Below are 13,901 nucleotides of genomic sequence, written 5' to 3'. Positions count from 1 at the left end.
TTAGTGAGTCCTCCAGATCAGAGGCAGTAGGGATGACCAGGGATGTTCTCTGTTTAGTGAGTCCTCCAGATCAGACGCAGTAGGGATGACCAGGGATGTTCTCTGTTTAGTGAGTCCTCCAGATGAGAGGCAGTAGGGATGACCAGGGATGTTCTCTGTTTAGTGAGTCCTCCAGATCAGAGGCAGTAGGGATGACCAGGGATGTTCTCTGTTTAGTGAGTCCTCCAGATCAGAGGCAGTAGGGATGACCAGGGATGTTCTCTGTTTAGTGAGTCCTCCAGATCAGAGGCAGTAGGGATGACCAGGGATGTTCTCTGTTTAGTGAGTCCTCCAGATCAGAGGCAGTAGGGATGACCAGGGATGTTCTCTGTTTAGTGAGTCCTCCAGATCAGAGATAGCAGGGATGACCAGGGATGTTCTCTGTTTAGTGAGTCCTCCAGATCAGAGGCAGTAGGGGACCAGGGATGTTCTCTGTTTAGTGAGTCCTCCAGATCAGACGCAGTAGGGATGACCAGGGATGTTCTCTGTTTAGTGAGTCCTCCAGATGAGAGGCAGTAGGGATGACCAGGGATGTTCTCTGTTTAGTGAGTCCTCCAGATCAGAGGCAGTAGGGATGACCAGGGATGTTCTCTGTTTAGTGAGTCCTCCAGATCAGAGGCAGTAGGGATGACCAGGGATGTTCTCTGTTTAGTGAGTCCTCCAGATCAGAGGCAGTAGGGATGACCAGGGATGTTCTCTGTTTAGTGAGTCCTCCAGATCAGAGGCAGTAGGGATGACCAGGGATGTTCTCTGTTTAGTGAGTCCTCCAGATCAGAGGCAGTAGGGATGACCAGGGATGTTCTCTGTTTAGTGAGTCCTCCAGATCAGAGGCAGTAGGGATGACCAGGGATGTTCTCTGTTTAGTGAGTCCTCCAGATCAGAGGCAGTAGGGATGACCAGGGATGTTCTCTGTTTAGTGAGTCCTCCAGATCAGAGGCAGTAGGGATGACCAGGGATGTTCTCTCGCTAAATATAGACTTAGCTTTCATTCGACATACAATTTGACATGCTTCTATGACCTTGACATGTTGGTGCTCATGGGTCCTTTTTACATGGAAATGCCCTAACCTATTAGAGCCATACTAAGCTAGCAGTTTCATCAAGCTCTCCAAAATAATGATATCAATGTTTCAAAGTTCATCAAAAACAACCGTTGGCAACATGAGGTAAGTAGTTAAAGAACAACGTTATTACCAATAATGCTAACAATGCTAACAAAGGCATAAGACTTAATGGAGAGCGCTAAAGTACCGTATGCAGAAGAGAAACACTTTTCAGGCCACTCCAATAAAGAACAGACTTAAGTTAGGAGAATAAACACAGCAGGTTAGGAGAATAAACACAGCAGGTTAGGAGAACTTACGCAGCAGGTTAGGAGAATAAACACAGCAGGTTAGGAGAATAAACACAGCAGGTTAGGAGAATAAACACAGCAGGTTAGGAGAATAAACACAGCAGGTTAGGAGAATAAACACAGCAGGTTAGGAGAATAAACACAGCAGGTTAGGAGAATAAACACAGCAGGTTAGGAGAATAAACACAGCAGGTTAGGAGAACTTACGCAGCAGGTTAGGAGAATAAACACAGCAGGTTAGGAGAATGAGGTTTAAGTTTATGAAAAAGGTTAGCTCTCCTGACCTGCTCCAACGAAAATCACCTCGTTTTGAAGTGGCTCTCCCGTATGCAGAATCAAACATGATGTTCTTTACTGGAGAAACCAAACTTTTTGTTTACTGAGGTCACATGACGGGTAAGGTCAAAAAACCGCCAGCAGCGGACTGACAAACACACCCAAATGGTACATGAATAATCACATTACAGAAGAAAAACTAAGAATAGAGTTTCTAGACTCTACACAAGCTATACCTGTCCCAAACACTGAACACTCCACACAAGCTATACCTGTCCCAAACACTGAACACTCTACACAAGCTATACCTGTCCCAAACACTGAACACTCTACACAAGCTATACCTGTCCCAAACACTGAACACTCTACACAGCTATACCTGTCCCAAACACTGAACACTCTACACAGCTATACCTGTCCCAAACACTGAACACTCTACACAGCTATACCTGTCCCAAACACTGAACACTCTACACAGCTATACCTGTCCCAAACACTGAACACTCTACACAGCTATACCTGTCCCAAACACTGAACACTCTACACAGCTATACCTGTCCCAAACACTGAACACTGAACAGCTATACTGTCCCAAACACAGCTATAACTGTCCCAAACACTGAACACTCTACACAGCTATACCTGTCCCAAACACTGAACACTCTACACAGCTATAACTGTCCCAAACACTGAACACTCTACACAGCTATACCTGTCCCAAACACTGAACACTCTACACAGCTATACCTGTCCCAAACACTGAACACTCTACACAGCTATAACTGTCCCAAACACTGAACACTCTACACAGCTATACCTGTCCCAAACACTGAACACTCTACACAGCTATACCTGTCCCAAACACTGAACACATGACAGTTTTACCAGAATACCAAAACAGACATTTAACTTTTCAAAAATAAAAAAAAGATACCATGTGATTCTAATAACTATACACAGGCGATACATTTGTTAAGGCACAGTGAGTATCAGACGATGACTGGTCTCTTTGCAGTCTATTCAGATGTACACACCAACACTGCTTCCACTGTGGTGAGACTGCGATGGTTGAACTCTGGAGCCCTTATACCCGATAAAAACAGGATTCTGAGGTACGGCTTGAAAACTGGAGTTTTGTGAAACGGACAGGTTTCCCGGATGACTGTAGGAGTATGGATTTGTCTGTTGACTACCGGTATATGTGGTATACGGAGCGGTCAGGTGGTTATAGGAGTACGGAGTCTGTTGGCTGATGTATAGGGAGTTAGCCAGAGTGGACAGGCTGCTGACGTAGTTGGAGCTGTTAGAGATGGAGGGATGGTGTCCTTCAACACGATGTCCGTTGCCACGGTGATAGACCAACGGCCCAACGTTCTCCACCGAGCTAGAGTCATACACAGCAGCAGGAGGGTTAATGACGACCCCTTGTTGTCCATAAGGAACGTTATGAAGAATCGGAGCTTGGTGGTGTTGGTATGCATCGAAGCTGTGACTTTGTTGGTGGTTCAGACCGGGCTGGCGGTGAGCCCTCACGCTAAGAATGCTGGAGATGGGATGGTAGTGCATCAGAGTGGGTTTGTTGATCCTGTTGGCTGGGTGATAGATATCGAACGAGGCTTTGTTGGAGTGGACGCGGCGACAGAGGAAGAGAAGCCCAGAGGTCAGGAGGAAGGCTCCGGTCACCCATCCGATGTAGAGAGCCTCTCCCAACTCCCTGCGCTGGGCGTCGATCAGCAAAGGGTTATAGAAGTCACGGATTATGGCGTGAGCCGTCCAGGAGACTGGGATGAACACACAGATAGAGGCCAGTAACTGCATGCCTCCAGCCACCATGAGGATGAGGCTCTTAACGCGGCTGTTGTCCTGGATGCAGGAGGTACAACGCATCCCTGCTAGAGCCCCCAGTAGACCCATCCCTGAGAGAGCCAGAGAGCAGCACATCAAGCCCCTGGCAGCCTGTGGAAGAGAAGACCAATACATACTGTAGCACATCAACCCATTATCTAGCTACCTCTTCAAGACGTTCCGATCGCTTGGTGGAACGGGCTAAGGTTGAAAGTCGCTACCCGGTAGGAGCTACTGCCCATATTCGCTACAATACACAAAGTAAAGTTGACCTAAATAGGTTTTACAATTTATTCATGATTGACATGATTTCATATTGTTCGTCCCAAATGGCACCCTATTCCCTGCACTACTTTTGGCCGGGGCCCATAGGGTCCCACAGGCACTACATAAGGAAAAGTGTGCAATTAGGGATACACCCATAAAGTAATCATACCTGCAGGTCTGCGGGGAGATACAGCAGAGAGTCGTACACTTTACACTGCATCCTGATGTTGGCCTGTCTATAGCAGTTCATCCACAGGCCCTCCCAGCGCGTCTCCATGACGATGATGTTCTCTCCGATGAAGGCCGTAACCTTCCACATGGGCATCCCGGTGACGGCGGCTGCTCCGATCAGACCCACCAGTCCCGCGCACAGCGCCGCGATCTCAGACACGCCCTGGAACATCACGTCGTCCGTGGTTAAGGGTCCAGAGAAACAATCAGGGTCCAAACGAACTCTCAGAGTCCTCCTGACAAAGAAACCTTAGTGATAGTTGATTCCCAAATCTCAGAGTCCTTCTGACAAAGAAACCTTAGTGATAGTTGATTCCCAAATCTCAGAGTCCTCCTGACAAAGAAACCTTAGTGATAGTTGATTCCCAAATCTCAGAGTCCTTCTGACAAAGAAACCTTAGTGACAGTTGACTACCAAATCTACTTTTCTCTGATGTTTTCATAGCTCAGAAATGGTCTAAGTTGGAGATGAGTCCATGTCCCCATACAATGTCCCAAAACAAATGAAAATCCTGTACGGTTGGAGTAGTATCCGAGGCAGAGAGGTGACCTTTCCTTTTCTCAGCTTTGATGGTGAAGTATGAGACAGACAATAGCGCTGGGTGTTGGGTAACTACTGTCTGTTATGGGGGAGAAACTCTGCTCTCACCTGGTTGGCTTATAGGATCAGGGTACAAAGGAGGACCTGGGAGGACTGTCTGTGTGCGGGCATTGTCTAGTACAGTAGTTCATTGGTTCATCCACTTGTTGATGTTTTCATAGCCAACACATCCACTCAATTACACATTATACCATTGGAGCTTAACACAGTAGATAGCTGTGTTACCATTGGAGCTTAACACAGTAGATAGCTGTGGTACCATTGGAACTTAACACAGTAGATAGCTGTGTTACCATTGGAGCTTAATACAGTAGATAGCTGTGTTACCATTGGAGCTTAACACAGTAGATCGCTGTGTTACCATTGGAGCTTAACACAGTAGATAGCTGTGTTACCATTGGAGCTTAACACAGTAGATAGCTGTGTTACCATTGGAGCTTAACACAGTAGATAGCTGTGTTACCATTGGAGCTTAACACAGTAGATAGCTGTGTTACCATTGGAGCTTAACACAGTAGATAGCTGTGGTACCATTGGAGCTTAACACAGTAGATAGCTGTGTTACCATTGGAGCTTAATACAGTAGATAGCTGTGTTACCATTGGAGCTTAACACAGTAGATAGCTGTGTTACCATTGGAGCTTAACACAGTAGATAGCTGTGTTACCATTGGAGCTTAACACAGTAGATAGCTGTGTTACCATTGGAGCTTAACACAGTAGATCGCTGTGTTACCATTGGAGCTTAACACAGTAGATCGCTGTGTTACCATTGGAGCTTAACACAGTAAATAGCTGTGTTACCATTGGAGCTTAACACAGGAGATCGCTGTGTTACCATTGGAGCTTAACACAGTAGATAGCTGTGTTACCATTGGAGCTTAACACAGTAGATAGCTGTGTTACCATTGGAGCTTAACACAGGAGATAGCTGTGTTACCATTGGAGCTTAACACAGTAGATAGCTGTGTTACCATTGGAGCTTAACACAGTAGATAGCTGTGTTACCATTGGAGCTTAACACAGTAGATAGCTGTGTTACCATTGGAGCTTAACACAGGAGATAGCTGTGTTACCATTGGAGCTTAACACAGTAGATAGCTGTGTTACCATTGGAGCTTAACACAGGAGATAGCTGTGTTACCATTGGCTTAACACAGGAGATAGCTGTGTTACCATTGGAGCTTAATACAGTAGATAGCTGTGTTACCATTGGAGCTTAACACAGTAGATAGCTGTGTTATCATTGGAGCTTAACACAGTAGATAGCTGTGTTACCATTGGAGCTTAACACAGTAGATAGCTGTGTTACCATTGGAGCTTAACACAGTAGATAGCTGTGTTATCATTGGAGCTTAACACAGTAGATAGCTGTGTTACCATTGGAGCTTAACACAGTAGATAGCTGTGTTACCATTGGAGCTTAACACAGTAGATAGCTGTGTTACCATTGGAGCTTAACACAGTAGATAGCTGTGTTACCATTGGAGCTTAACACAGTAGATAGCTGTGTTACCATTGGAGCTTAACACAGTAGATAGCTGTGTTACCATTGGAGCTTAACACAGTAGATAGCTGTGTTACCATTGGAGCTTAACACAGTAGATAGCTGTGTTACCATTGGAGCTTAACACAGTAGATAGCTGTGTTACCATTGGAGCTTAACACAGTAGATAGCTGTGTTACCATTGTCTGATTTAGAGAAAAATAAATACAAAATAAAGGTTACACACAACATTTAATGTAAGACAACCAAACAGTTTGATTTAACAAGTCCTACATTATTTAACTAAATATTTAGTCAAGCTTGAGCTTCCATCTCACCACCATAGGGAGCTTCCATCTCACCACCACAGGGAGCTTCCATCTCACCACCATAGGGAGCTTCCATCTCACCACCACAGGGAGCTTCCATCTCACCACCACAGGGAGCTTCCATCTCACCACCATAGGGAGCTTCCATCTCACCACCACAGGGAGCTTCCATCTCACCACCACAGGGAGCTTCCATCTCACCACCATAGGGAGCTTCCATCTCTCACCACCACGGGGAGCTTCCATCTCACCACCATAGGGAGGAGAGGAACCCATCTCCCCATTTGTTCCTGCCAAGTCAGCAGCTACTCCTCCTGGGCTTTATTAGGGATCCCTATTTGTTCCTGCCAAGTCAGCAGCTACTCTTCCTGGGGTTTATTAGGGATCCCCATTTGTTCCTGCCAAATCAGCAGCTACTCTTCCTGGGGTTTATTAGGGATCCCTATTTGTTCCTGCCAAGTCAGCAGCTACTCCTCCTGGGGTTTATTAGGGATCCCTATTTGTTCCTGCCAAGTCAGCAGCTACTCTTCCTGGGGTTTATTAGGGATCCCCATTTGTTCCTGCCAAATCAGCAGCTACTCTTCCTGGGGTTTATTAGGGATCCCTATTTGTTCCTGCCAAATCAGCAGCTACTCCTCCTGGGGTTTATTAGGGATCCCTATTTGTTCCTGCCAAGTCAGCAGCTACTCCTCCTGGGGTTTATTAGGGATCCCTATTTGTTCCTGCCAAGTCAGCAGCTACTCTTCCTGGGGTTTATTAGGGATCCCCATTTGTTCCTGCCAAGTCAGCAGCTACTCCTCCTGGGGTTTATTAGGGATCCCCATTTGTTCCTGCCAAGTCAGCAGCTACTCCTCCTGGGGTTTATTAGGGATCCCCATTTGTTCCTGCCAAGTCAGCAGCTACTCTTCCTGGGGTTTATTATGGATCCCCATTTGTTCCTGCCAAGTCAGCAGCTACTCTTCCTGGGGTTTATTAGGGATCCCCATTTGTTCCTGCCAAGTCAGCAGCTACTCTTCCTGGGGTCCAGCAACATTTTAAAAAATTGTATGTTTTACCCCTTTTTCTTCCCAATTTCCTTTTTCTTCCCAAATGATAGTTACAGTCTTGTCTCATCGCTGCAACTCCCGTACGGACTCGGGAGAGGTGAAGGTCGAGAGCAGTGAGTTCTCCGAAACACAATCCAACCAAGCCGCACTGCTTCTTGACACGATTCCCACTTATCCCGGAAGCCAGCTACCGTGCACCAATGTGTCAGAGGAAACACCGTACAGCTGGCTACCGTGTCAGCGTACACTGCGACCAGCCCGCCACAGGAGTTGCTAGTGCACGATCGGACAAGGACATCCCTGCCGGCCAGACCCACCCCTAACCCGGACGACGCTGGGCCGATTGTGCGCTGCCCCATGCGTCTCCGGGTCGCGTCCGGCTGTGACAGAGCCTGGACTCGAACCCAGAATTTCTAGTGGCACAGCTAGCACTGCGATGCAGTGCCTTAGACCACTGCGCCACTTGGGAAGGCCCCTGGTGTCCAGCAAAATCAAGGCAGTTATACATTCACCAAAGATTTCACAACATATTAAGTGTGTCCCCTCAGGCCCCTACTCTACTACCACATATCTACAACACAAAGTCCATGTGTACGTGTGTGTATAGTTCGTATGTTGTCGTGTGTTTGTATGTATGTTTGTGTTGCTTCACAGTCCCTGCTGTTCCATAAAGGTGCATTTTTTTTAAATCACATTTTACTGCAGTCATGGCTCGATGTAGTACTGTCCAGCTCCCATAGTCTGTTCTGGACTTGGGGACTGTGAAGAGACCTCTGTTGGCATATGTTGTGGGGTATGGATGGGTGTCTGAGTTGTGTGCCAGGAGTTCAAACAGACAGCTCGGTTCATTCAACATGTCAATACCACTCACAAATACAGGTAGGGATGAAGTCAATCTCTCCTCCAGTTTGAGCCCAGGAGATATTGACATGCATATTATTAATGTTAGCTCTCTGTGTACATCCAAGGGCCAGCTGTGCTGCCCTGTTCTCAGCCGATCATCAGTCATTTGTGTAAGTACTGATCAGACAGGTTTTTTTTTTTACATGGATGATATATTGGAAATAATATACAACAATTATTTGAAACAATTTGAAAATGTGTTTGATAAAGTATGACTGGAATTTATATAGAAATGCCTGGATTACTTTAACTTAGGTGAATCTCTGATAGGATGGGTTAAAGTTATGTACAGAAACCCCAGATGCAAAATAGTGAATAATGGTAACAATAATAATAATAATAATAATAACTTCTCAGAAAGTATTGAGCTTTTAAGAGGAGTAAAACAAGGCTGTCCGTTGTCTCCATATCTATTTATTATGGCCATTGAAATGCTGGCTATTAAAATTAGATCCAACAAGAACATCAAGGAGTCAGAAATCCAGGGGATGAAAACTAAAGTGTCAATGTTTGCCAATTTACTCTAGTTTTTTCTCAATCTGGATCCCTGCACAGTCTCATTAAAGATCTTGATCACTTTTCTAGCCTCTCTGGATTAAAACTGACAAAAATGGTTTGGGGGGCTAAAATGTATAAATATTAAAGCTTTAAACCTCACACTAAAAGCTTCACTCATACATAAGTTATACTTAAACCCCAAATGGTTCTCCAGTAGATTATTAAGAAAGACTCATCCTTTGTTCAAAAATGGCCTTTTAGCCTTTATACAGATTACAACTTCTCATTTCCGACTAATTGAAATAAAAAATGTTGTTTAAAGTATCGCCCTTTCTTAAACAAACCGTACAAAGCTGGTTACAATTTCTGTTTTATCCTCCAGAACAAATTGTCTCTGCTCAGTTTCACCTGTCCTTGTGATTGTCTCCACCCCACTCCAGGTGTCGTTTATTATCCCTGGTGTATATATCCCTGTGTTTCCTGTCTCTCTGTGCCAGTTTGTCTTGTTTTGCCAAGTCAACCAGTGGTTTTCCTAGCTAATTTTGGTATTGTCCCTATGTAGCTGGTATCTGGTCAAAGGTTCAGAAAAATCACAACCTGCACTTAAAATTAACCAAACAAACAGCAGTGTTGGGTGATTTGGACAGCCATAGTCAGTCAATAAATAATATAATAATACTCGTAGGAAAGGTTTTCATCTTTAGCTCACAATCTATGGATACTATACGATTAGAAAGCTTAAAAACGTATGTCAAACATCACAGCACAATTGAAAAATATATGGCACAGGGAAACCAAACGAGGCTGGTCTGTGTTGATAGGTGGGATGGACTGAGAGTGGCTGAGGGGGTGGGATTAAAGAGCTGAGGTCTATGGTGATAGGTGGGATGGGCTGAGAGTGGCTGAGGGGTGGGATTAAAGAGCTGAGCTCTATGGTGATAGGTGGGATGGGCTGAGAGAGGCTGAGGGGCTGGGATTAAAGAGCTGAGGTCTATGGTGATAGGTGGGATGGGCTGAGAGTGGCTGAGGGGGTGGGATTAAAGAGCTGAGCTCTATGGTGATAGGTGGGATGGGCTGAGAGAGGCTGAGGGGTGGGATTAAAGAGCTGAGGTCTATGGTGATAGGTGGGATGGGCTGAGAGTGGCTGAGGGGGTGGGATTAAAGAGCTGAGGTCTATGGTGATAGGTGGGATGGGCTGAGAGTGGCTGAGGGTTGGGATTAAAAAGCTGAGGTCTATGGTGATAGGTGGGATGGGCTGAGAGTGGCTGAGGGGGTGGGATTAAAGAGCTGAGGTCTATGGTGATAGGTGGGATGGGCTGAGAGTGGCTGAGGGTTGGGATTAAAGAGCTGAGGTCTATGGTGATAGGTGGGATGGGCTGAGAGTGGCTGAGGGGTGGGGGATTAAAGAGCTGAGGTCTATGGTGATAGGTGGGATGGGCTGAGAGTGGCTGAGGAGTGGGATTAAAGAGCTGAGGTCTATGGTGATAGGTGGGATGGGCTGAGAGTGGCTGAGGGGTGGGATTAAAGAGCTGAGGTCTATGGTGATAGGTGGGATGGGCTGAGAGTGGCTGAGGGGGTGGGTTTAAAGAGCTGAGGTCTATGGTGATAGGTGGGATGGGCTGAGAGTGGCTGAGGGGTGGGATTAAAGAGCTGAGGTCTATGGTGATAGGTGGGATGGGCTGAGAGAGGCTGAGGGGGTGGGATTAAAGAGCTGAGGTCTATGGTGATAGGTGGGATGGGCTGAGAGTGGCTGAGGGGTGGGATTAAAGAGCTGAGGTCTATGGTGAAAGGTGGGATGGGCTGAGAGTGGCTGAGGGGTGGGATTAAAGAGCTGAGGTCTATGGTGATAGGTGGGATGGGCTGAGAGTGGCTGAGGGGGTGGGATTAAAGAGCTGAGGTCTATGGTGAAAGGTGGGATGGGCTGAGAGTGGCTGAGGGGTGGGATTAAAGAGCTGAGGTCTATGGTGATAGGTGGGATGGGCTGAGAGAGGCTGAGGGGGTGGGATTAAAGAGCTGAGGTCTATGGTGATAGGTGGGATGGGCTGAGAGAGGCTGAGGGGTGGGATTAAAGAGCTGAGGTCTATGGTGATAGGTGGGATGGGCTGAGAGAGGCTGAGAGGTGGGATTAAAGAGTTTATGTTCGGTATTGTATTATTGTTATGTGACTGCTTTATATAACAGTACCATGTATGTCAAATGTATATATATATGTAGCAGAAAAGCTGGGAAAAAAATCTAAAAGATATTTGTCCTCCGAAAGAGAGGTCGAGGGGTTAAGAAAAATAAACAGAATAATGCTGAAAGTCTGTTGTCAATTTGTTTACTGTAAAATAGCATTGTATCTGGTCAAACACAATTTTTTCCAGAAGTTTACTAAGGGTTGGTAACAGGCTGATTGGTCAGCTATTTGAGCCAGTAAAGGGGGCTTTACTATTCTTGGGAAGCGGAATGACTTTTGCTTTCCTACAGGCCTGAGGGCACACGCTCTCTAGTAGGTTTAAGTTGAAGGTGTGGCAAATAGGAGTGGCAATGTCGTCCCCTATTATCCTCAGTAATTTTCCATCCAAGTTGTCAGACCCGGGTGGCTTGTCATTGTTGATAGACAACAATACTTTTTTCCCGTCTTCCACACTCACTTTACAGAATTCAAAATTACAATGCTTGTCTTTCATAATTTGGTCAGATATACGTAGATGTGTAGTGACAATGTTTGTTGCTGGCATGTCATTTCTTATCTTGCCAAATAAAAAAAAATCCTGAAAGTTTTTGGCAGTATCATTGGGTTTTGTGATAAATGAGCCATCTGATTCAATAAATGATGGAGTGGAGTTTTCCTTTTTTGCCCAAAATTTCATTTAAGGTGCTCCAATCTTTTTACTATCATTCTTTATGTCATTTGTCTTTGTTTCATAGTGGAGTTTCTTCTTCTTTTTATTCAGTTTAGTCACATGATTTCTCAATTTGCAGTACGTTTACCAGTCAGCTGTACAGCCAGACCTATTTGCCATTCCTGTCAGATGTGTGCGCACTGGTAGCGAAGTCAGGTGCAGGAGAGCAGAGATTTGTGAACAGGCGCACACTTGCAAAAGTGCAACAGTCACAAGAATTAGGTTTAACAATAACACGGGAAAAAAACAAGCCAGTCTGGCGCGTCAACAATACACACGTAACACAAACAATCTCACACAAAGACATGATGGGGAACAGAGGAATAAATACCTGTAGTTTGATTGGGGGATGAAAACCAGGTGTGCAGGGAACAAGACAAAACAAATGGATACATGAAAAATGGAGCGGCGATGGCTAGAAGGCCGGTGACATCGACCGCCGAACGAACAAGGAGAGGAGCCGAATTCGGCTGAAGTCGTGACAATTCCTTTTGCCTCATCCCTCTCAATCATACAGTTTCTCAATTCCTCATCAATCCACAGGGAATTAACAGTTTTTGCAGTCATTTTCTTAATGGGTGCGTGCTTATTAGAAACAGGGATAAGCAATTTCATAAATGTGTCAAGTGCAGTGTCTGGTGGCTCCTCATTAGACACTACAGACCAGCACATATTATTTACATCATCAACATATGAATCACTACAAAACCTATTGTATGCCCTCTTATACACTATATTAGGCCCAGCCTTTAGAACTTTGGTTTTCCTAGATATGGCTATTATATTGTGGTCACTACATCCTATGGATTTGGATACTGCTTTAAAGCACATTTTTGCAGTATTAGTAAAGATGTGATCAATACATGTTGATGATTTAATTCCTGTGCTGTTTGTAACTACCCTGGTAGGTTGACTGGTAACCTGAACCAGGTTGAAGGCACTAGTTACAGTTTGAAGCTTTCTCTTGAGTGGGCGGCTTGATGAAAGCAAGTCAATATTTAAATATACCTCTTTATTGTTATTGTTAGCAGTTGATGTTACTCTTCAATAACACAGACCCCAAAGCAAATCAAGGGGAGGAAAGTAGGTTTATTCAAAGAGAACAAATCATGTGGGGAGGTAGATGGGAGATGTTCATTCTCCTCTGTCCTCAGTGATTCTCTCCACAGAACAAAGAGACATGATGTAGTTTATATAACCCAGCCCTAGCCTGTGGTCAACCAATTAGAATTCCTTGCAATTTTTTTATTTTTTATTTTATTTCACCTTTATTTAACCAGGTAGGCTAGTTGAGAACAAGTTCTCATTTGCAACTGCGACCTGGCCAAGATAAAGCATAGCAGTGTGAGCAGACAACACAGAGTTACACATGGAATAAACAATTAACAAGTCAATAACACAGTAGAAAACAAAGGGGGGAGTCTATATACAATGTGTGCAAAAGGCATGAGGAGGTAGGCAAATAATTACAATTTTGCAGATTAACACTGGAGTGATAAATGATCAGATGGTCATGTACAGGTAGAGATATTGGTGTGCAAAAGAGCAGAAAAGTAAATAAATAAAAACAGTATGGGGATGAGGTAGGTGAAAATGGGTGGGCTATTTACCAATAGACTATGTACAGCTGCAGCGATCGGTTAGCTGCTCAGATAGCTGATGTTTGAAGTTGGTGAGGGAGATAAAAGTCTCCAACTTCAGCGATTTTTGCAATTCGTTCCAGTCACAGGCAGCAGAGTACTGGAACGAAAGGCGGCCAAATGAGGTGTTGGCTTTAGGGATGATCAGTGAGATACACCTGCTGGAGCGCGTGCTACGGATGGGTGTTGCCATCGTGACCAGTGAACTGAGATAAGGCGGAGCTTTACCTAGCATGGACTTGTAGATGACCTGGAGCCAGTGGGTCTGGCGACGAATATGTAACGAGGGCCAGCCGACTAGAGCATACAGGTCGCAGTGGTGGGTGGTATAAGGTGCTTTAGTGACAAAACGGATGGCACTGTGATAGACTGCATCCAGTTTGCTGAGTAGAGTGTTGGAAGCCATTTTGTAGATGACATCGCCGAAGTCGAGGATCGGTAGGATAGTCAGTTTTACTAGGGTGAGCTTGGCGGCGTGAGTAAAGGAGGCTTTGTTGCG

The 13,901-nt window shown here is 45.2% G+C and overlaps 1 protein-coding gene across 2 annotated transcripts; it reads right to left on the bottom strand.

The window, feature by feature from the left end:
* Window positions 1–1,524: 1,524 nt before the first annotated feature.
* Window positions 1,525–4,638, bottom strand: LOC112267327 (claudin-8). Of its 2 annotated transcripts, XR_006078882.1 has the most exons (4): window positions 4,311–4,638; window positions 3,951–4,261; window positions 2,312–3,625; window positions 1,525–2,223 (listed from the first exon to the last, which is right to left on the bottom strand). XR_006078882.1 is itself a non-coding variant. In XM_042297722.1 (2 exons), exons 1-2 carry the CDS (start codon window positions 4,182–4,184, stop codon window positions 2,690–2,692), a joined length of 1,170 nt encoding a protein of 389 aa, XP_042153656.1. In that variant the 5' UTR covers window positions 4,185–4,638; the 3' UTR covers window positions 2,277–2,689. The 2 variants fall into 2 exon arrangements, 1 of the variants encoding a protein (XP_042153656.1); XM_042297722.1 differs by lacking the exon at window positions 1,525–2,223 and having other exon boundaries at window positions 2,277–3,625; window positions 3,951–4,638.
* Between the last annotated feature and the right edge of the window lie 9,263 nt (window positions 4,639–13,901).

The sequence above is a fragment of the Oncorhynchus tshawytscha genome, linkage group LG14 (assembly GCF_018296145.1).
Source record: "Oncorhynchus tshawytscha isolate Ot180627B linkage group LG14, Otsh_v2.0, whole genome shotgun sequence".
Taxonomy (NCBI): Eukaryota; Metazoa; Chordata; class Actinopteri; order Salmoniformes; family Salmonidae; genus Oncorhynchus; species Oncorhynchus tshawytscha.
This window is presented reverse-complemented; position numbering and strand designations above follow the sequence as displayed.

Coding starts and splice junctions, on each gene's coding strand:
- LOC112267327 (XM_042297722.1), bottom strand. CDS start 4,184: ATGTTCCAGGGCGTGTCTGAGATCGCGGCGCTGTGCGCGGGACTGGTG. Junction 3,626..3,950: donor ATCTCCCCGCAGACCTGCAG/GTATGATTACTT, acceptor TCTCTTCCACAG/GCTGCCAGGGGCTTGATGTG.